The 23,807-nt window shown below is 47.1% G+C and overlaps 1 protein-coding gene across 3 annotated transcripts in view; it reads right to left on the reverse strand.

Moving 5' to 3' along the window:
- The window catches only part of DGKG (diacylglycerol kinase gamma), a 218,151-nt gene that overhangs the window by 8,924 nt on the left and 185,420 nt on the right, over nt 1–23,807 (reverse strand). For all 3 annotated transcript variants that reach the window (XM_043874877.1, XM_043874876.1, XM_043874875.1), the window contains 2 exons: nt 11,753–11,873; nt 2,160–2,220 (listed from right to left, as the gene is read on the reverse strand). In XM_043874877.1, the coding sequence (XP_043730812.1) occupies nt 2,160–2,220; nt 11,753–11,873 (182 nt within the window). The remainder of the gene's footprint in view (nt 1–2,159; nt 2,221–11,752; nt 11,874–23,807) is intronic.

Genomic DNA, 23,807 nt, shown 5'->3' on the forward strand with positions numbered 1-23,807 from the left:
TTTCTGTTACCTTCTGCTATGGACTGAATTGTGTCCCCTTCCAAATTCATGTGTTGAAGCCCTAATCCCCAGTGTGACTGCATTTGGAGATATGGCCTTTAAGGAGGTGCTTGCATGCTCAGTCATATCTGACTCTTTGTCACCCCATGGACTGTAGCCCACCAGGCTTCTCTGTTCATGGGATTCTCCAGGCAAGAATATTGGAGTGAAATTGCCATTTCCTTCTTCAAGGGATCTTCCCAACCCAGGGATCAAAACCGTGTCTCCAGCATTGGGTTCTTTACCACTAAACCACTAAACCTCCCTTTAAGGAGGTAAATAATGTTAAACGGAATCATAAAGGTGGGGCCCTAGTCCAATAGGACTTGTGTCCATATGAGAATAGGAAGAGACATCAGGAGTAAATGCACACGGAGAAAAGGCCATGTGAGGACATGGTGAAAGAGCTTCTGTCTGCAAGTCAGGAAGACAGGCCTCACCAGAAAGCAACACCTTACTCTTGGACTTGGAGGCTCTAGATCTATGAGAAACTATGCTGTTTACGCCACCCAGTCTGTAGTATTTTGTTAGGGCAGCCTGAGCTGACTAACATACCTTCACATATGACTGTACACCATAAAATCATTGGGTTTTACTTATTACTTTTTTCATAGTAAGTAGTAATGTCTGAAGGGTGGCGTGGAGAGAGAGCAGGGATAGGAGGAATATTTATCTATCTTAAAACCAGTATTTGGATCTGGAGGAAAGGCAGTCCAGTTTCTAGATATCACTGAGCTAGGTAGCCAAGGGTTTGCTTTCTTCCAGCTTTTTCTTTTTTCCTTTTAGGAGACAGGAGGACTTTGGATAGAGTTTTCTTAATTCAATTCCATCAAGATTATAAATAGTACAAATTCCCTCCATCCGTCACAACTAGAACAAGGCGGTAAGATATTATTAGATTTTGGTATAGTGTATTCATCCTTTTCTTAGACTTCATAGAAACCAAAAGATGGAGGTAAGATTTTACAGAAAAAGTTCTACTTTTGATATCTTTTATAAAAGATGCCATTTTAAAAAGTCTTTGTCTCTAGGGACTAACTTTGCAATTTGTAAAAGTTACACAGAGCAAAGAGTTATAGAAATAAACCTACAATTCAGGTCCAACAGAATTCAGGCCCAGTCTCATGAAAATCCTTTCTCTAATAGAAGATGAATTGATGTTCTGAAGGGCTCCAAATAGCAGGTTCTCAAGGTATCTGAATACTCCCCTAGAGTGAGGAAGCTCAGAAACACAAGTTCTGTCTTTTGAGATTCGCACACTCACAACAGTATTGAGGATGTTGCTAACATCATATTTCAGTTAACACCCTGGGCTCTAAACACCAGGACAGTGGTTTCTCTTCGCCATAGACAGTCTAGTTGGGTTTCTGAGAAAAACTTCTAACAAACTGGTAAGGCAGGGAATGGGGTTGTTCCCTTTATTTTTGTTTGTTCATTTGTTCAATTCTTTACTCATCTTTCAACAAATATTATTGTGCAACTATTACAAAACAAGTACAGTTCTAGGTGCTGGGTAATACAGGTCACAGAAATGCCATAAAGGCAATAGATAACCCATGAGGTTACACTTTTAGGGGAGTTTTCAGGTGATTCCTCAGGGTTGTGGGTACATCTCGGGTGCAGCATGCCTGTGCATTGTGGGGATTCTTCCCCAGGAGCCCGGGTGGTCATAGTAACTAGGTGGAATTCTAAGGTCAAGCATGCAGATTTTGCTTCACATAAGGAAGCCCTTTCTAGTAATTAGGTTTGTTCATTAGTGGAACAGTCTTCCTTTTGGGTTCATAAGTTCCTTGCCACTAGAGCAGTTCAAGCTGAGGCTCTCAAGAATACTGTAGATGAAGCCTCAGAGTTCACCTAGAACTATAAGCTCCTTGAAGACAGGTCTATGTCTCCTTTGGTTTTGGAACTGGTGCCTCCCAGGGCTTGGCTCATAGCACCTAATCAATAAAAGCTCAGCAGGTAAATGAATGGATGGATGAACTAAGTGGGAGAGAAGCTGTGCTGAATGATTTCCCAAAGCCCGTGTAACTCAGAGACTCAGAATTTCATATTAAGTCAGTGCCCCGAAGGGATCCCCAACAAAACTTCTCACCCTCATCTCAAAGATTGGCAAAACTCACCGTGCACGGTGGCTGCATCCAGGGCTCTCCATCCACTTGCATGGGCAGCAGCTTGTTTGTCCTGGAGACCGGAGAACAGAGAGAGCACAGTGGGCTTCTTGGAGTTGGAGAATGAAGGGTGTCCTCACCAGGGAAACAGAAGTGGAGAGTGGAGCCACCTAGGAGTGGTTCTGAAGACTCCTGGGGGGCTTGTTGAAAACAGATTTCTGAGCTCACATCAGGGGTCCCAATGGGGCAGGTCTGGGTCAGGCCTAGGGGTCTGTGTTTTCATAAGAACTATGGACAACTCTGTTGCTCTGGTCCTCAGACTCTATTTTGAAAAACATGGCCCTGAGTGAGCAGTGAAGTCCACAGGAGTCTGGGGAGAAGTGGGCAACAAGTATGGCAGCACAATATCTAAGTGGACCCCTAGGCAAACAACCAGCCAGAGGGCTTGCCCGTGGTGCCAAAAACTCCACTGTGAAAGGGTAAAGGTTATGAAATAGGGAAAGGCCTGGGTTCTATGTTGAGTGAGCAGTTGCATAATGTCAATGAGGTAATGTCTCCTACTTATACGAGGTATAGCTCAGGTCTGAGTGTGTCTTGCCTTGTCCCCAATCCTCAACCATCCCCTCTTTTATCTCCTGAACAACAGTAGACATTATGGTTGCATGGACTGTGGAGCTGGCTTAGCTGGGGAAGGGGGGGGGGGGTCATTGGAAATGTGATCCCCAGGGGTAGGCAGAGGGAAGAGGAGAAAGCCTTATTTTCTTGCTTGGGTCAAGGCTTCTTTGGCTTATGGACTGTTACAGGTGAGAGACAATGGAGAAAAGGTAGGTCCTTTTGGCGGTCTCTGGTCTGGGCGAGCCAGGAACAGTTGCCAGACACTGGCCAGAAAGCCCTCACCTGGGTCTGGCATCTGCCCTGTTTATGAAATTATAAAATGAGGGAGGCAAGCTGTTTTGATGTAGATGATTCTCCAACTGACCCTGAGGATATTTAATAACAAAACCCAATAAACCTAATAATAAAACAAATAATAAAAGGAAAGAGTGGAATTTTGGTTTTGGGGCATGAAGAGATTATGTAGGGAATGCCCAGGGGGCTAGGGCTCCTGACTCAACCCCTGTTTTTATCTGGAAACAGAAAATATCCTCTTTCTTAGACATTTTTCCCCCCCAAATTCTTAGGGAATCAAAATTCTCTGGTCCACATATGTTATGGCTTAGATGTTCTAACAGACTGGACCTACTCGGTGTTAAGAGTCACGGAGAAAGGAATTAAAGAGATTAACTTGGAAAACCAGTTCCAGCAAAACAACAGCCCAAAAGGAAAGAGAAGCAAAGATCTGGGGAATAATAGAAAGGACAGGAGACACAGAGGGAATGAAGAAAAGGGGTTAGTGGGACAGATCGGGGAACAGCTATGGGGACCTCTATGAAGGATGCAGGGTGGCACTAAGAACAGAGTTTCCCCAAAAGAACTCTGAGGACATTTCACCCACGATAAGGTGTAAAAGGGTTCTGTGTTTAAATAACTTTGGGAAACCTGCATATGGGAGTCCCCTCCAGGAGATCCCCAAGACACACTATAAAAATTAAATGGGAAATGGAAAGGAATAAGGACTCTGGAAATAATCATGTGGAGAAAAATCTGTGACTAGTTGCATTTATTAAACAGAAGCAACCCAAAATCAGAAGATCCCCTCCATTAGACCCTATCTCGTAAGGAGCCTGCATTGGCTGACCTATGTGGTCCATACTCTAAAAAATTGTTATCCTCTTTGTCAATTATGATGGGTTTGCTGACATCAGTTTAGCTCTACAAAGGTATATGGGACTGTTTTAATAAAAGTGTTTCTGAGACCACTATCCAAGAATGAGCAGAGTAGAGCATAGAGCCTGGTTTTTGTCAAAGCTGCCCTCCGGCATGCATTGAGCGTTTCAATTTGTGGAGATAAGGAAGGTGAAGGAGTCTTTTGGGCCTAGAAAAGAGAACAACAGTCTCAAAGGCCCCTTGCTGAATCATCTAACTTCGGAGAAAACAAAGCATAACTTTAGTTCCATCCTGATGCTCCAGGCCAGCTGCATCTATCTGGGACTTATCACCCCCTGTCCGGAAACCTACCACCCCCTACACCCGCCCAGAAGACTTATCACCCCCTGCCCAACTACAAGTGTCATCTCAACAAAAGAATACTCAAAATATCCCACTTGATTGACGTTTCCCTTATCGCTTCCACAAACCTCCCTATAAGTATGAAGCCTCCCTGATCCCTTTCGGCGCTCAGCCTGGTCATTAGGCCGACTGTCGCCCCTCCTTGCCTGAATAAAGGTAACCTACTTCTGTTGAGGTCGTCTTTCCTTTTCTGCCTCGCCGGAACCATGCCTTACATTTTTGGTGCCGAAACCCGGGAGGGGGCGAGGCACTCGTCTCACTCTCTCTCACTTTCCCTCCCTCTCACTGTTTTCCCCTTTTCCCGGAGTCTGGGAGCGCAAACATCCTCCGAGCTCACTTCTCTGCCAGGGCTCTTAAGTTCCCCTCGGGGACGCCTAGTGCCTCCGTGAGCGGTGCAAGTCTTGTGCTAAGACTTTATTGATGATTTGCGTACCCCCAGGCCTCGGCTCTACCCCCTTTTCTCTCTCTCTCTGACGACCTCCAGAATAGGGACCTCTTGCCATTCGACCGCTCTACATGCAACACTCCACTCCAGCCAGCCCCTAGATTAAGGTAAGATCCGATCCGGACAGAGTTCTAGAGGCGCCCTAGAATTCAGTCCTCTCCGGGTCCCAGGGACCCCCGGCCCAGGGCCACTCTGTGGGCGACGGTGGGGGACGCTCCACCTCGACACAGAGCTCTCTTCTCATAACTCCTATTGCGACTGCGGGTGACGACTCGAGTTCCCAATAGGAGCCTCTGCTTGCCTTTCAATTATGGGGTCTGGCCACTCTGTCCCAAAAGATTCCCCTCTGGCCTGTGTTCTCAAAAATCTCAAACCACTCTCACTCACTGAACTCAAAGCTAACCGCTTAAAGCAACTCTGTACACAGATTTGGCCTCAATATCGATTAGACAATCAAGACCGCTGGCCTGAGGTCGGCACATTTGACTTTAACATTCTCCAAAATCTCACTGACTTCCTTAAACGGAATGGCAAGTGGTCGGAGATCCCCTATGCCCAAGCCTTTTGGGCCCTTCGGAGCAGGCCCTCCCTATGCCAGGCCTGCTCCACCCACGAAGTCCTTCTATGCACCTTGCCTCCCAAGCAAAAGAGCTCTTCTTCCTCAATTAACCGCAGACCGCAACTTTCTGCACCCCCAGAGTTCGACCCCGCGGACGAGCCCCCTCCCTACCCGCCACCCCGCCGCCCCTCTCCTTCCCCTTCATCCAACTCACCTACTGGCACTGAAACCTCTCCTGACTCCCCCTCCCCCCTTCCTTCCCCCCCTGCCACACGGTCACGTACCCAGCACATGTTTCCCCTAAGAGAGGTCGCAGGACCCCAGGGCCCCACCCGAGTCCATGTGCCATTTTCATTGTCAGATATGAGCCAGATAGAAGAAAAGTTAAGATCATTTTCTGAAAATCCTACCAGATACAGAAAAGAATTCCTGAGACTCTCCCAGGCCTATAACCTCACATGGAGTAACGTATATTATATCCTAAATGCCACTCTCACCCCAGATGAAAAAGACCGTATCTGGCAAGCGGCAAAAGCCCATGCTGATCATTTACATAACCAAGACCGGGACAGCCCAGTTGCTGATGAGGCTGTGCCTCAGTTAGATCCCCACTGGACTTACCAGCCCGGTGACCCAGGTATCAGGAGACTCAATCATATGATCACCTGCATTCTAGAAGGAATGCAGAAAAATACTCATATCCATGTCAATTATGATAGAGTCAGGGAAGTCACCCAAGGGGCAGACAAAAATCCAGCCTTATTCTTGGCACGCCTCACAGAGGCAGTCCAAAAGTATACCAACCTAGATATCACTACCCCTGCTGGGTTACTGTACCTTCATGTTCAGTTCATCAGCCAATCTGCCCCTGACATCAGACGCAAGCTTCGCCAACTAGAAAAGGGCCCTGAGACCCCCCAGAGAGACCTTCTAGAAGTAGCCTTCAAGGTGTTCAATAATAGAGAAGAGGAGGCTAAGAGAAAAAAAGAACGTGAGAGAAAAGCTAAATATGCCCTTTTGGCAGCAGCAATTAAAGAAAGAAATCAGCCTGGCCCAAGTCATCCCAGAACGGGTCTTAAGACTCCCCCCGGACCCTGCTTCCGATGCAACCAGTCAGGACACTGAGCAAAGGCATGCCCAAACCTGCGGCCCCCCACAAAAGCATGCCCAACCTGTGGCCAATGGGGACACTGGAAGATGGACTGTCCCCGGGAGTGCCCTGGCACCCCTGGGGAGGTCCCCACCTCCCAGACCTGGAGAGTGGAATGTCCACAGGGACGCCCTGACGCATCTGAGGAGATCCCCACTTCTCCCCGGAACCCCAGCCCAACTCTACAAGAATTGTTCCAATGATGGGGCCCGGGTTCCAGCCCCCCGGCCCGTGTCTTGAACACGAGCTCGGAACTTAGGGTAGACGGGGTAGTGGCCGGAAAAAAGACCTCTTTTATAATAGACACTAGAGCCACTTTCTCTCTCTTAACTTCCTACTCTGGCCCAACTCAAGACTCAGAAATCACAATCAAGGGGGTCTCTGGAGTTCCCCTAAGGCCAAAAATCAGCCCTCCATTACTCTGTCAATTTGAAAAATCAGCCCTTATACACTCATTCCTTATAATGCCTCAGTGCCCAATGGCACTTCTAGGGAGAGATTTGTTATCCAAATTGGGGGTCTTTATTACCATACCCCCCCTCGATACAGTCTCTATATTCTGCATGCAAATGGCACCTGGACAGTCCCTATCCCGCACCCCTGACCTTCCCTTAGATCTACCTGCCTTAGACCCCCAAGTCTGGGACACTGATCACCCCTCAATAGCCAAACATCATCCCCCAGTCCACATTACCCTAAAAGACCCCTCGACTATAATCACCCAACAACAGTATTCTCTCACCCCAGAGGCCCACAAGGGACTTAAGCCTATCATAGACCGTCTTCTTCAAGCCTCTATCCTAATTCCTACCCATTCACCACACAACACCCCTATTCTGGCAGTAAAAAAGAGACCAAACTCTTAGAGACTGGTCCAGGACCTGAGAAAAATCAATAAGGCTATTATGCCGACATTCCCAATAGTCCCTAATCCTTACACCCTTCTGTCTACCATACCCCCGACTGCAACCCACTTCACAGTATTAGATCTCAAAGACGCCTTTTTCACCATCCCCCTCCACCCCCTCTCCCAACCTCTTTTCGCCTTCACCTGGCAAGACCCCGAGACTCACGTTTCCCAACAGCTAACATGGACAGTTCTCCCCCAGGGGTTCAGAGACAGTCCCCACTTTTTTAGACAGGCTTTACAAAAGGACCTACAGACTCTCAACCTAGCCCCGAGTCATCTCCTCCAATACGTAGATGACCTCCTCCTTTGTAGCTCAACCCGAAAACTCTGCCTCCAACATACTGCCAAACTCCTTGGGGCCCTAGGATCCTGGGGTTATCGGGTATCCCAATCTAAGGCCCAAATAGTCCAGACAAAAGTCACCTACCTGGGACTTTCCATATCCCATCAACAAAAAACTATTCCCCCAGATAGAATCCAGGCCTTAATTAACTGTCCACTTCCAAAAACAAAAAGGGAACTCCTGTCTATCCTTGGCCTCCTAAATTTTTTCCGTATCTGGATCCCCAACTTCTCCCTCATTGCAAAGCCGCTCTATGAGACAACTAAAAGATGTCTAGATGAGCCCCTCTTTAATCGTTCCTCGCTGGCCAATCCTCTTCACCAACTCACCCAGAGCCTCCTCCGAGTGCCAACTCTCCACCTGCCAGATCACACCAGACCATTCTTTCTCTTTGCACATTCCAACCAAGGACAGGCCCTGGGGCTTCTATGTCAGCGGGCTGGAGACAGCTGGGCTCCCACAGCCTATCTGTCAAAACAGCTGGACATGGTGACCAAGGGGTGGCCTCCCTGCATACAGGCCATGGCTGCTATCGCAGCCCTCGTACCCGAAGCAAATAAACTCTCTAGACATGCCCCTTTAACAGTCTGTTCTCCACACACCTTCCGAGACTTGCTGTCACATCGGGCTTTCCTCTCCCTTCCCCCTTCCAGGGTACAGGTCCTACATGCCTTTCTCCTCGACCCTCAGCTCTCATTCTCCCCCTGCTCTCCCCTTAACCCCGCCAGCTTATTACCCATGTCCCCTACAACAGACTCCCTCTTACATAGCTGCAGCCTAACAGTAGATCTTACCCAAAACCCCTTCCAACATGTAACAGATCAGCCCATCCTAGACCCAGACACCCCACACTGGTTCATTGATGGCAGCTCTCAAAAATCCCCACCGTTTGCAGCAGGATATGCCATCATCCAGGGAGACCTTCGTCACAATCATAAAACACAGACAATTGAAGCTTCACCGCTGCCACCTCACACCACCTCCCAACAGGCAAAACTGATAGCTCTCACCAGAGCTTTAACTCTGGCTAAAAATCTAAGGGTTAACATACACACAGACTCCAAATATGCCTATAACATACTTCACTCAAACATCCTAAAATGGAGAGAAAGAGGTTTCCTAACCCAAAAGAGATCCTCTATTATTAATTCAGACCTGATTCACAAACTTCTAGAGGCAGCACTCTTACCAAACAAAGCCGCTGTCCTCCACTGTAGGGGACATCAAAAGGAAAGTCTCATATCAGCCTACAACAATGCTGCAGACCAGAAGGCAAAGGAGATAGCACTGTCCCATCCTTCCCTCCAGTCCCCTGTCATCTTAGCTCTGACTCCACCCGACCCTCCCACCACCAGAGAAATCCTCTCTTATCTACACTCACTTTTTCATCCCTCATCCAAGACACTCCAGCAGTTCCTCCATAACCACTTCCTCATATCCACTGCTGACCAACAATATTTAGATAACCTTACCCGCTCCTGTCAAACATGTCAACGTACTAACCCCAATTCCAACCTTAAACCGACATCCTTTCCAACCCATCAAATGCGAGGCAGCCTCCCAGCACAAGATTGGCAGATAGACTTTACTCATATGCCCCGGGTCCAGAGAGTCAGATACCTACTAGTCCTTATAGACACATTTTAGGGATGGGTAAAAGCATTTCCCACTACAAACAAAAGAGCCCACACAGTGGCCCAAATTCTCCTCACAGAAATTATCCCCAGGTTTGGGCTGCCTTCATCCCTACAGTCTGATAATGGCCCAGAATTTACATCCAAGGTCACCCAACAACTTGTCCAATTCTTACAGATACCCTGGAAATTTCACATTCCATACTGTCCCCAGTCCTCAAGAAAGGTAAAAAGGATAAATAGAATAATCAAAGAAACCCTTACCAAATTAACCCTCGAGGTACATCTGGATTGGACTAAACTTTTACCAATTGTTCTCCTCAGAATACGGGCTTTGCCCAGAAAGCCCCTGGGGCTGAGCCCCTTTGAGGTGATGTGTGGAAGGCTCATGCTCCCTCCTGGACTCCCCCCAAACCTCCTCCCATACCAAGCCTCCTACACTCCCCTCTGCTGGCGCAACTCCGCAATGCCCTCTGGAGATACGTCAACCACAATCTGCCTGCCCCTGACCCCCAAGCCTCCCTGCCCCCTATACAAATTGGAGACATGGTCTATCTGTCTGATAATCCCCAGGGTGACCTAACCCCAAAGTGGCAGGGACCGTTCAAAGTCATCCTCCTTACCCCAACTGCAGCTAAACTCGAAAAGGTCACCTCCTGGGTACACCTCTCTCGTCTAAAACGGGTCACCTCTAATCCTGCGCTGTCCTCCTTAAATGACACCTATCAGGTCTCCCTCACAGGACCCACCTCCTTAAAATTCACCCAGCGACAACCCCTGTCAACCATCGGAGAAGACACTGAATGACCTGGACTCTCTTCAACCTACAACTGTTCCTGACCCAACTACTACAAGACCTCTGGATCAGCGCCCCGACAGGAACCTCCTTCAAAGACCTGACTACACTGGTGTCTCAACTGTGGCTCCAGGGAACCTTCTACAACCTGACTCTAGACGAAATTGATTTCTTTACTCTCATTCTCTACATCATTCTACATCCTAATGAGCACTGTTCCTCCTCAGATTCAAACAACCACCAACTTGGGGCCTTCTGCCCTTCACCCTGACTGGCCTCTCCCTGTCTCTCTAACTATAACTACACTCTTAATCTTAATCCTTACTATAGGCCTAGTAACTGTCTCCCCTCAGGACCTTCTCACCGCAAAAAAGAGAGAGACCTGCCTTTTCCTGAGAGAAGACTGCTGCTATTTTGTTAATGAAACGGGCATAGTCCAGGGCCGAGTCAAAAAACTTAGAGACAGAATTGAACGCCGCAGGAAAGAGTTACAAAACCTTTACATTCCCCAAAACCTGTTCCAACAGATACTCCCTTGGTTGCTCCCTTTCCTGAGACCATTGGTACTTATCATTCTATTCCTCTTATTTGGACCCTGTCTCTTTAATCTCTTTCAAAGGTTTCTCCAAGAACGGATTCAGGCCATCTCTTGAGATCAGGTAAAGACCATTCTTCTTCTCGAGAGCCTCACCTCAAGCTCAAAAAAAGGAGACTGTGGGCCCTAAGACGATCCTCCATTCCAGACCCAAAACCGTCGCCCCTATCCAGCAGGAAGTAGCCAGAGAGATACGGCGCCCTTTTCCCCTTTTTCTTATGATTTCAGGGTCTGGAATGAAGGAGTCTTTTGGGCCTAGAAAAGAGAACAACAGTCTCAAAGGCCCCTTGCTGAATCATCTAACTTCGGAGAAAACAAAGCATAACTTTAGTTCCATCCTGATGCTCCAGGCCAGCTGCATCTATCTGGGACTTATCACCCCCTGTCCGGAAACCTACCACCCCCTACACCCGCCCAGAAGACTTATCACCCCCTGCCCAACTACAAGTGTCATCTCAACAAAAGAATACTCAAAATATCCCACTTGATTGACGTTTCCCTTATCGCTTCCACAAACCTCCCTATAAGTATGAAGCCTCCCTGATCCCTTTCGGCGCTCAGCCTGGTCATTAGGCCGACTGTCGCCCCTCCTTGCCTGAATAAAGGTAACCTACTTCTGTTGAGGTCGTCTTTCCTTTTCTGCCTCGCCGGAACCATGCCTTACAGAAGGCAAGGAGTTGGATCTCTGGTTCTCTGGACCTCATCTTACAATCCTATTTCTAGAATTTCATCAATTCATTTTAAGAGAGCAGCAAGCTGGTTGTGGTGGGACTCTCCAGTTGATGTCCTAGATGGCTGTTATACCTGGTTTGGAAAGTGGTCTCCAAAGGCATTCTCTATAAATGTTATTGAACTTCTACCCCCACCTTGCCCCCACACTCTGCACTGAAATCTAAAGAGGGCTTTCACGCTGTTATCTGTAGGAATATTCAGGGATGTGGGGAGACCGGTGGGGTGGGGGTGGGGGTGGGGGCGGGGGCGGGCTCAGTGATGAGGAAACATACCTGATGGAGACAGAGGAGCACTGGGCTAGCCTCCTGCCTGCACTCTTCAGGCCAGTGTAGATCTGCCCCATTTCCATGGCTCCCTCTAGCCCCACCACTTCAAGAAGCTGGTCACTGAGGTCTGTAGAGTGAGACAAGCAGAACCAGTGCATACACATGTCTCTGTTCCCCAGTGTGGTTTGGGCCAGAAGGTCTAGTCCCCAGATGGCCAACCTAGAATTCTCAATATCCCACCAAATTTGGTGGGAGTTTGGTCAGCTCCCACCAAACAGCATTCTCACCCTCATTCTGAATAGGGCATTTCCCCAGAAGTCAATAAACGTACTTTTTCATAAACAGAAACCTGGTTCCAGTGAAAAAAGGTTTTGCTCCAGATTGCATGATCATGCATGCAACGAATAGGGTGACATATCCAGAAGTTTCTTCAAAAGCAGAGTAACGTAAAAGATGAACCATCTGTTTCTGAAATACAACCCCCCCCACCCCGCCCCCACCTTGCAGCTAAAGACACACTGGTTTGGGATTAAGATAGGAAGGAATGCTGATGAAGGTCATTAACGCGAGCTGGATCAGGTTTCTCTTCCCTGAATGCCTGAATAACATCTTGGCCCTACTGACGATGACTGATGCTTAATTAACTTCAAATTTGGCCTGCGGTAAGCCAGTGGTGAGCCAACCTTCTTGGACATCCTTGGGGGAAGTCAGTGACCTCTTTCAGGACACCAGGTGCCTAATCTGAGCCAAGGAAAAGAATATTTCACCTACAACAGATTATCCTGGGTCCAAAGTACAAAAAGAGGCACAGAAAATATGAGTCTCAGGCTCAGAGTCACATAGGATCCACGGCCTCCCACAGTGGCAGTTGCTTCTGATTCAGCACCTAGAAGAGGTCCTTTCTTTCCAAAGTTCCTGGGACTTGGACTGTGCCTGTCCAACTTCTGGGGAAAGCAATGGCAGGATGAAGGTCTGATGTTGGCCCAAAGACTCATTTTTACAACACAACTTTTACTTACTTAAAACAGAAGCAAAATAAAAAGGCAGATTCTTTAAAAGCTTCCATTCCTCCTTTGCCTACCAAAGCAAGTGTAATTCTCTCATAGTTTGTGGCTAATCACTAACATCCTACTAATATTCACAAAGTAGAAAACTGTTCTATGTTAATGTTTTGCTTCTTTGACAGATGGCTTCTGTCTTCTAAGGTACTCATGCTCAGTCACTTCAGTTGTGTCTGACTCTTTGTGACCCCATGGACTGTAGCTCGCTAGGCTACTCTGTCCGTGGGATTCTCCAGGCAAGAATACTGCAGCTGGTTGCCATGCCCTCCTCCAGGGAATCTTCTCCACCCAGGGATCGAACCCACATCTCCTGCATCTCCGGCATTACAGGCGGATTCCTTGCCGCTGAGCCCAAGGATGTCCAACTGGGGAAGCCCATCTTCTAAGATGTCTCCTGGTATAATGTGCTAGTGTTTATTAAGACTGGCAAGGAGATCTTTGGGTTTGTGTTTAGAAGACTATTTTTTACAAAACATTCTCTTGACAAATATACTTCTTTTTTACATTCATTTCATTCTTTCTACCAATTTTTATTGAATACAAATTGTGTGCAGGACACTTTTCTAGCTCTTTGGAACTCAGCTTGTAAGAGGTGTAAGATCCAATATGGGAGGTAAGACATATATACAAATAGTCATGTATATAAACATTTAAAATTATAAACAGATCATAGGAAAAATGTTCTGTTAGAATGGAAGCTTTAATGGAAGGAGCTAAATATATCTTTCCCAAAGTTAATGAAATCCTGTATTTGACTTTATGGATATTCTTCTAATGAAGACAGTTAAACTATTGGGCTGTCCACAAATGTGTAAACATTGCTAAAGTTTGCTAACCTACTGATGATAACTGATGAATATCAGCTGCCAACAGATACACAAACTGTTAGTCTCTCTGTGATGGCACAGAGGTTGCCTCCTTTATACCCACTGACACTCCCATTTTTCTTCTCTGGTACTCCTTTTTTTCACATGTGTGAAAAGATACCGTCTCCTTAAACCCTCCCTCTCATTTGGACTTTAACAAGAAGCCACAAAAGGGCAAAGTTTGTTTAGGAGAATGCTCCAGGCTCTTTTTAAGGAGTTTAGATCCAATAAACAGCGAATGTCTAAGCCTCCAGTCACTTAATTAATTCCCTTCTTACCCAAGCGTGTTGAATAACCATTGGATAGTTTAGCTTACTGTGTCATTTTACAGTGTCTGTGATATCAAGAAGGGTTGTGAATGAGAGAAGGAGGAGGGGGAGGGGGAGGAAGAATAGGAGGGGGAGGAGGGAGGAGAGAGAGTGGGTTTAGGGGTGAGGAGGGTGGGGGAGTTGTACTGGGGTAGGAAAAAGGAGGACAAAAGAGAGGCAGAAGTTTCTCTGTTGGCAGAGAGACAGATGTCTTTTAAAATGTTGCTCTCTGTACCAGGCTTTGGTGTCTGACAGTGCTGTGATAGTTGAATGTTTTCCCTCCTTGAAACATTCCCTGGTAACAAAATGTTCTAAGAAGCAGGGGACTTAATAGACTCAAGTGTTTCAGCTTTTACAATGTCTTGGTCTTTTAACAAATTTTCCTGTTGAATGGCTTTAACTTGAAAAGTTGTTATCACTTCCCACACATTACCTTGCAGCTATCACTTCCCACACATTACCTTGCTTCCTGGCTCTAGAAGAGATGTAATACAGGCTGATCTCATCAGTGTGGTGGGTGGGTGGGTGGGGGGCAGGGGGTTTACACAGATGTGGGACTGGGAGGCGGAGGGGGGATAAATGTAGGAGAATGGGCAAGGATCTTATTATACTTTTTGCCACTCTGCCTTTGACTCTGAATTTTTCCTGGCATGAAGAGGCTAGGATGATTCCTGTCTGCTACTGCAGGAAGATTGACTGCTCTTCTGTTTCTCTACCATTGCCTGACTGATCTTTCAACTTAAAATGCCTACCAGGAAGTTCTGAGGTAAAGAAATATATTTAACTCTGCTTGCCAAACCTGCTGGACCATGAGACTCTTCTTTTGTGTGACACCTATAAACAGTTTTGTAGGTATCTATGGTCATTTTCTTTGGAACAAATTTTGGGAAATTCTGGCATCACTTAATTCCCTGTACTTCCTTTAGCACACAGATACTTATGCAGAAACTAAATCTGGAGTTAAAAATGAAACAGAAACAGAGTTACAAGTCAATGACCAAGCACACAGAACATTAATGTTCAGAACATAGAATCCAGGACATCTGCTATACCAGGGTCTGTTTTACCTTGTTGCAATGTGCTTAGTCAAGTCGGACTCTTTGCGACCCCATGGACTGTAGCCCACCAGGCTCCTCTGTCCGTGGGGATTCTCCAGGCAAGAATACTGGAGAGGGTTGCCATGAGCTCCTCCAAGGGATCTTCTCAGTGCAGGGATTGAATCTGGGTCTCCCACATTGCAGGTGGATTCTTTACCGTCTGAGCCACCAGGGAAGCCCAAGAATATTGGAGTGGGTAGCTGATCCCTTCTCCAGGGGAACTTCCCATCCCAGGAATCAAACCAGGGTCTCCAGCATTGCAGGCAGATTCTTTACCAACTGAGCTACCCGGCAAGGCCCCTGTTTTACCTCAGGTACAAATGATTCAAAGAGTGGTTTTTGGCAATTCATATCATCTCTATATTGTTTCTATACTCGTCAAGTCACTCATATTTAAGATGGAATGTCTGTGTACCTTAGCAAAACAGGAGTGCATTAATTCACTCGTTTAACAGTTACTGAGTGACAACCATGTGCCAGACACTGTGTTAAGAACTGGGAATACAAAATGTTCTACTCTTCAAGGACTCTTAGCCAAGAGGGAGAAAGTGTTAGGTATAGAAAATGTTGTGAGTAAACTACAGGAAGAAGGATGCCTGAGTAACTGATTCTGGGCAAGGTATGGAAGGAAGGTTCCACAGACTTTAAGAAAGGTCTTGAAGGATGAATGTCAAGATAATTTGCTGGGTTAAGAAGAAAGAAGGACATTTCAGGGAATGGGATGATTATGCATAGGACTGGATAGTCACTGGATGCACAAGGAAACTAATTTAGCAATAAACTCACTTGGCAGTGTCACTGGAAAATATAAAAAGGTATTTCTACCTAATTAGAATTACTATTTAGAGATTTGTTTTTCTATAAAACTATCCAAAGAGGGTCTCTGGGCTGGGCACCAACTTGTTGTAACCATAGAGCTAGGTCTTTCAGCACTTTTCTTGGTGACAAAGCATTATGCCCAGTTCTGTGTGAAGCAAACGCTTACCATATGCTCTCCAAGAAAGAATAAAGATGAAGAATGGGAACATGGGATTAGGAGAAAGTGGAAGCAAAGATGGAACAGCATGGGCAGCCATAGTTGTTCCAACCTGGCTCATCTGATTCAGCCTCCAGTATAGGATTTTATAAATGCACAGCTGCTCATGTCACACCCATGGCAAAAACTCTTCAGGGGCACCAGCCATGATACCAGGTGCTGGGAAGGAAAGATGAAGTGTGCATTCTTTGACACCTATGATCAGAGTATAAACCGGAAGAAAAGTTTTTAGAAGTTTGGTAATGAGTCTAAAACTTTCATACTGTTGAGTCATTTCTTTCTTGATACTGATCACAAGAACATTGACAAAACCTAAGTCCATTCAGCTATGAATATTGTGGCATCATTTATTACAGTGAAACTTCTCCCTCTCCCATTTCTATGTTTATGAAAATGGCTAAATTATATGGTATCACACTATAGAACTTTACACAATTATAATGTTTACAGATTTATATAACACTAAATATGTATATATTATAATTTTAAGTGTGAAGGCAGAATGTAAACTTCTACAGCATGTTCTCAACTATATAAGAACGTGCATAGCAGGAAACAAATTCCCCCAAAATCTTAACAGTTGTGAGTTCTGGGTCATTAGATTAAAAGTGATTATTTTCTGCTTGATGCTTTCCTAGTTATTCTGCATTTTCTAAGTAGGTATTACTATTTCAATTTAAAAGTCATTTTAAAATGCCTATCAACTGCCATTTATACTTGGAAAGATGTAAGTTTCCTTACTTGATGCCCAAGACCCACCCCCATCTGGCAAAACGCTGCCTCTGTAGTGTTTTCCTGACATTGTAGGGCAAGTTCCTGCTCCAGACACACACAACATGAAGCTCCCCCATAAACCTTACTGTTTCCCTCTCTTCTATGCTTCTACCTCTGCCATATCCCTGCTTGAAACACCCTCTTTCATTTTCACTTGTCCATCCAAACTTGGCTCGAGTGCCATCAACTTCAAGAAGCCTCCTGGACTTCCATGCCTGCAGTCAGATTTAGATATTCCTCCTCAGATTTTCCCAGGTAGACATCAAAGGAAGAACAGGGTGCTGTATTGCTGTGGGCAAGAGATGGCTGCAGTAATTAGATTTATGTTGAACACAGAAGGAGACGATGGACTAGGCAAAAAGGAAAAAGGCAAGTAAGAGACTGGATGAGTTCCAGGGGCAGGTGTTCTAAGACGGGTGGGAAGATGTGTTGCAAGTGGCGCTAGTATGACACATTCTACCTGTGGCCCCAGTGGTGGCAGCCGAGGGAGAGGGTTTTGATGGAGATCAGAGTCAAGGAGAAAAGAGGCTAGGTCAGTGGCTCCTCAACTTTGCTGCATGTGAGAATTACCTGGGGGGGGGTGGTATTTAAAAATAATGATGCCTAGGTTTCCCCTATACCAGTTAAATCAAAACATGTGGACCTCCTATTGTATAGCACAGGGAACTATATTTAGTATTTGTAATAATCTCTAATGGAAAAGAATCTGAAAAAAAATATATATACATGTAATGAATTACTGAATCACTTTGCTGTATACCTGAAACACGGTGAATCAACTAAACTTCAATGAAAAATAAAGTGTGAGCCTGGAGCAAGGCATCAGCATTTCCTTTTAAAGATCCTCAGGTGATTCCAAAATGCAAACAGTTTGGGAACCCCTGGGCCAGGTTGCCGGGTAGATCATTCCCAATGGGCCAGTGATTCTCAGAATGTGGCTGTTTCCAGGGGAGGCCGAGCGGCAGCACCAGCCTCACCTGGAAACTTGTTAGAAGCGGAAATCCTCAGGCCTCACCCAGACCAACCAAATCAGAAACTCAAGGGGCTGGGCCGGGCGGTCTGTGTTCTAACAAGCCCTCTGGAAGAGTCTGAGGCACACTCAAGTTGGAGGACTTGAGCCTCAGGCAATAAAACTGCCCCAAACATACGCAGGAGTTGGCGTGAAGAAAAATGTAAACAAGTTACTTCCTGACTGCTTTGATCCACAGATTCCTCACTCTGAAAAGGAGAAGTTAGGAATAATACTACTGACCTCAAAGAGTGGTTATGAGATTGAATGGCAGGGGTGTATGGGAAAGCGCCTGGCACAGAGTGAGCTCCAAAAATATTATCAATTTTGCTTTCCTTTATGTCACATCCACCCTCCCAACTCCCAATTCTGTCTACCTCAGAGCTGTGTACAAAAGTCCACACATTCAGGATAAAACACATAAGGATAAACACATTCAGGATAAGTCCACATATTCAGGATAAAACACATTTAACAATCTGCAGGGTTCCTCATGGTTTCACACGTCCACACAAATGCCATAATTCCAGTTGAGCTTTAGCTGAACTGGGAGTCCTGCTCCAGCTGTTTTTCCTCCTTTAAACTCTTCCCTGACTGCTCCTTTTCCCACTTCTTCCATCTCAACAGTCCCAGTTTGCTTTTCTAAAGACCTGCCCACAGGTGGGAGGAGGGGCTGGAGCTCAGTACTGACAGGCAGATGCTAGCAGAGTGCTCATATTTAAGGGGCACGTCTTCCCTCTTCAAACTCTCTGGAAGCCCAAGGGACAACGTCTTAGTTCTCAGTGAGGCATGCGAGGTCACTCTCTATCTGTCCCTGTTCCCAGCACAGAAATGCCTCTGCCTGGAGAACACACACTCACCCTCCTGCATTACCCCAGGCAGCATGCATTTTTCCCTCTCCTGTGTTTCCCTCTCCTCGTTGGATCTCACCCAACGACACCTGTCTCTGTACACATCACTCTCCCAACCCCACTGAGAGATGAAGGCTGGGAGATAATATTCTCATTTTATCTTTGAATCCTTAGCAACCTGCCCAGGCCTCGGCATACAGAAGGCCCCCATTAAGTGCTTGTTGAATAAATTGAATAAGAGACATGTTTTGGTGCCAAAGACTTTGACAAGTTTAGCCTGAAAGAGGAAAATGATGATGATTAATAATAATGATAAAACAACTTGCCTAGATGGAAACGGTAACATGCTCTCCATGCATTAACCCATTTAATCTGCATACAGCGATGACCCAGTCTGGTTTTCACCTCTCTTCTTTGGTGAATAATTTTTATGTTCATTCTCATCTTGGCTGCTGGTTCACACTAATGAAAATTCAGTCCTTTAAGATGTGAGGGATATGTGAGTGTCATGATTTGGGCTCCTTGCCTGTGGGGCCCTAGAGAAGCATGGGAGATCTAGCAAGGCTTAGCAGGATGCCTTGCTACTGTCAATCTCACTGCCAAACCACTTCCCCCTTCCATCAGCACGAAGGTCTAAGGATTGCCATGGACCACCCTGGGAATTAAGCAACCCTCAATGGAGGTGTTGAAACTCTGAGTATGTGATGGCACCCAGAGAGTTTCTGAAACATCCCATCCCAGTGGTGAGGAAGGCTGCCCATACCCTATGGTGGCTGTGTGATGTAATAAAACTTGTGGGCTCGGCCCCCTTATGTAGGTTACAGCAGCACAGGTTGACTGAGGTGTTAGGATTCCAGCCCAAAGTAAGGATGGACACGGATCAATTCAGTGGGTAACATTCATCAGCTGATGCTGATCTGAAGCTCTGACTGACAGGTCTGTGTGTCTGATTAATTCAAAATGCAAAAATGTGTCACTACTACATACCTGGCCTCTGACAGACAAATATGGAGTCACAGGATAAAGGAAGAAGGCTGAGACACTCTGCACAAGTTCTTGAGTTTGGGGCTAACAGCTTGATGGCTGTGTCCATACAGGCAGGGTGTTTGTTTTCTGAGTCTGTTCTTTCGCTTGGGGTGCCACAGGCTGAATGGCTTAAACAACACACATCTATTCTTTCATGGTTCTGGAGGCTGGAAGGTCAAGGTCAAGTTACACCTTGCACCTTGCAAGGTTGGCTTCTTCTGAAGCCCCTGTCCTTGATTTACAGATGGCCAGCCCCCACCCCCGGCTGCCTCTTCACATGGCCCTTCCTCTGTGCACCCCCAGGGCCTCTCTCTGTGCCCAAATGTCCTCTTCTTATAAGGACACCAATCAGACGGAAATAGGGCCCTAACTGCCCATTTAAACTGAATCACCTCCAAATACAACTATCTCCGAATACAGCCACGTTCCAGGGTACTGGGAATTGGGGCTTCAACATATGAACAAAATTCCCCCCACGATGTCCCTGCCCATAAGAGGGACAATAATAAAACCTTCATTGTGGGTTCTTTTGAAGACTAGAGAAAGAAAGAATGTGAAGGGTGTGCAGTAAAACAGCAACTAGAAATGTCCCTTATCACGGGTTACTGAGAAGCCGATGCGCAGGGGGAGGGCGGGTGTGCCATCTTCTCACTCTTCTCAGAAAGAAGGGATGAACCTGCCTTGTGGTTCAGCCCCCACCGTCTAGAAGGTGAGTGGTAGCTGGCAAGCTCGACCCGCCAAGACTGTGTCAGGGGTCACCTTGGGCTCCCCTCCTGCCACCAAATTTCCGTGGAGATAGGCCACACACCCTGGGAAGCTCAGGAACACTGAGTCCCACAGAGCTGGGCATGGACCAGCCCACCTAAGCTGCCCACTGGGTCTGGTCTGTGAAGATGAGAGGCTGCTCCCAGCTAGAGAGCTTCAAAGCTGGCTTTGAAGCATGGCGGCCTGAAAATGGGCTGGGGGTGGGGAGACGGAGATGGAGGGGACTTTGGGACTTCCCTGGGCACGCGAAGGTGAGTAAGTAAAGAAGGCTGTCAGTTACCTTCCATGTTCCCCCTTTGTCTTTCACAGCACCAGGCCTCAGGTATCCCAATCACAATTTATCTGAAGGGTAATCTGTGACCTGTGCTTTCCCTAGAGATTCTAAGTCAGACCTGGCATAAAGGAAGACGGGCCCCATGCTGGCAAATGGAATAGGTAAGGGGCTCACCCCTTGGCCTAGAGAAGGGAATGGCAACCCACTTGGGTATTCTTGCCTGGAGAATCCCATGGACAGAAGAGCCTGGTGGGCTACAGTCCATGGAGTCATAAGAGTCGGACACGACTGAGTGACAGTATGTCATGTCACCCCCTGGCCTTCTGTAAACCCAGTGTGAAGAACATGCCATTGGGCCAAAGTGTGACGCACAGAGCAAGGACTTTAGACAGACTTGGCACTCACTAGTTCTATTACTTTGGGACAAGTCACTTAGCTCCTCCAAGTCTTTTTATCAGGAAAATATAGATCTAATAAGCACTCTGGCAGGATTGCTGTAAGGTTTAGAGGTGATGCCATCCAGGGCCTGCACAGAGAGCATGAAGATTGCCCTCAAAAAACAGGGGCCCATTCCTGTGATTTTAGGTTCTTTAGAAATGGATGTTCTCAGGAAACTGCCTTTGCTACATAGTAAGTGTGTGGCCTTTTGCAGATGGTAATTAATGTAACCCAGAGAAAGACAGTGCAGGAGGAGGAGATGGAGGGGGAGGAGGGGAGTCAGAGGAGGAGAAGGGAGGGGGAAGAAGAGATGGCGGAGGAGGAGGTGGGAGGGTATGAAAAGGAGGAGAAGGTGCTGAGGGAGGGAGGCGCAGAAATACTGTGACCTTGAGATTTTAGGGTGACTGTCCTTCTGGCAAGAGAAGCATCCCCTTTTCAACTTCTTTTACTTTAAGACAGGGAGGTTTTTACTTGTAAATGAGTGTCTTAGTTCCTGTCCCTCCCCTGTGCATATGCACGTGTATGTGTGAGATACAATTTCACAACGGTCCAGGTGACTGTCCCTTGTTTCTGGGCTGAGCAATGCGGTGCGGAGCCTTTCAGTCATGGCTCTGTCACTCCTGGTCCAGCCAGGCACCCCTCCTGATGGGCATTTCCTTGATGCCCTCGTCACACTGGCTGGCAGCTGTCTTCCACTCCCAGCGGTCCGTAAAGCACCATCAGGGCGTAAAAGTGGCCAGAGGGTATTGAATGGTCTTGGACTGCGGATAACCCAGATGGAAACGGGAGGGAAAAGCCTCCCAGAGCCACTGCTTTCCAAGGAGCAGAAGGGCTGCAAGGTGGAAGGGAGAGGAGATGTGTTGGCCCCGCAGGCAGGGCTGGGTTTCTGCCTCTGCTCTGGGGGTCTAGTTGTGTGACCTTGGGCCAGTCACTTTTCTCCTCTGGGCCTCTGTTCCCTTGATCAGGGGCAAGGGCATTCTATCCTGAGTGTTAGTTTGAGCTCTTCTAACAGGTGGAGGCTGGGGTTTCTGCCTGGCTGGCCGCAGGCCTTGCCATTTCTCACACTGTGCATAAGACAGAACGTTCTGTGCAGCTCTACACGGAGACAAGAGGACGAGCGAGTGTGGACTCACAATGGCCTTTGTCACTGGTTCCTAAAAGCCTGTCTGTGCGGTGGGACAGGGAGGGAGGAGGGAGGGACAGGGCCTCCATTCTGTGTGGCGTTCCCCTCTCTGGTTTGGCTGGGCTCTGGTGAAGGCTCTGCACATTGGGGGAGGGGGCTTCTTATCCCCTCCATGCCTCAGGGCAGGTGCTTCAGAAGGGGAGGGCAGCATGCTGGTGGAGTCGTTGTGTGGTGGGAGATTTCTCCAGAAGAAAGGGTCTCCCCAAGTGGCTCTGAGGTGAGGGTCTGACATCATGGCGGCAAGAAAGACCAAGAGTGAGAATGTCTTTTAAGGCTTGGGAGGCGGTGGAACTATAGGAATCTTGAGCTGGTGCTTCCAATGACAACAGGAAGAAAAGGACCAGTACTGGGTACAGACTCTAAAGCAGGCCTAGAGCTTTATAAACATTACTGTTTTTAATCCTTGTGGCAACTCTGTTGGGTAGAAACTACTATCCCAACATAAAAAAAAAAAAAAAATCTTGAGGCTCAGAGAGGTTGAAAAACTCACCTAATGTCACAGAGCTGGCATATGGTAAAGCTGGAATTCAAACCAAGGCCTGTCTGACATAAAAAACAAGCTTCTAAATAAAGGATGCAAAGCAGAGACCAAATGTCTCGGCAGGCTGGAGTGTCTGAGGGCAGGGGACGGGGCGTGTAGTGGGGTAAGCCTCTCCCTGGCTGCTCTTGGGGGGGAGATTTCTTGGCAACACAGTCTTGTTAAACGGAATGCCGAAGCTGAAATCCCAATTGGTGTGTGACCTGGCATTACTATGCCTACTGAGCTCAAGAAGCTTCAACTCCACATTCAGTGTCTGTAATAGAATACATCAGTCAGTGGTGAGATTTTCCAGTTCAACTCAAGCCCGAGTCTCAGGCATGACACACACGAGGTACATTACAGAGAACGACACCTACTGAACTAATCACAGCTCAGAGGGACGCACATACCCAGAAGAGCAAAGCTAGAGGAGAGTTGTGACTCTCTGGTTGTTGGGTCAAGTGAAAGTGAAGCGGCTCAGTCGTGTCCGACTCTTTGCGACCCCATGGACTGCAGCCTACCAGGCTCCTCCGTCCATGGGATTCTCCAGGCAAGAATACTGGAGTGTGTTGCCATTTCCTTCTCCAGGGGATCTTCCCGACCCAGGGATCGAACCCAGGTCTCCCGCATTGCAGGCAGACATTTTAACCTCTGAGTGACCAGGGAAGCCCTAGACCAACCAGAAATGCAGGTGGTGGGGGAGGGTATTGTGGCATGGGAGGAAAGAATGCCAGGTTTGGTATACTTGGACGTGGCTCTAGTCCCAGATTCACCAATTAGTGTGGCCTTGGACAGGTCAATTAATCTCCCTGGGCCTCATTTTTCTAATTATAAAGTGTCTCTCAGGGATGCT

The sequence above is a fragment of the Cervus elaphus genome, chromosome 19, assembly GCF_910594005.1.
Source record: "Cervus elaphus chromosome 19, mCerEla1.1, whole genome shotgun sequence".
NCBI classification, from domain to species: domain Eukaryota; kingdom Metazoa; phylum Chordata; class Mammalia; order Artiodactyla; family Cervidae; genus Cervus; species Cervus elaphus.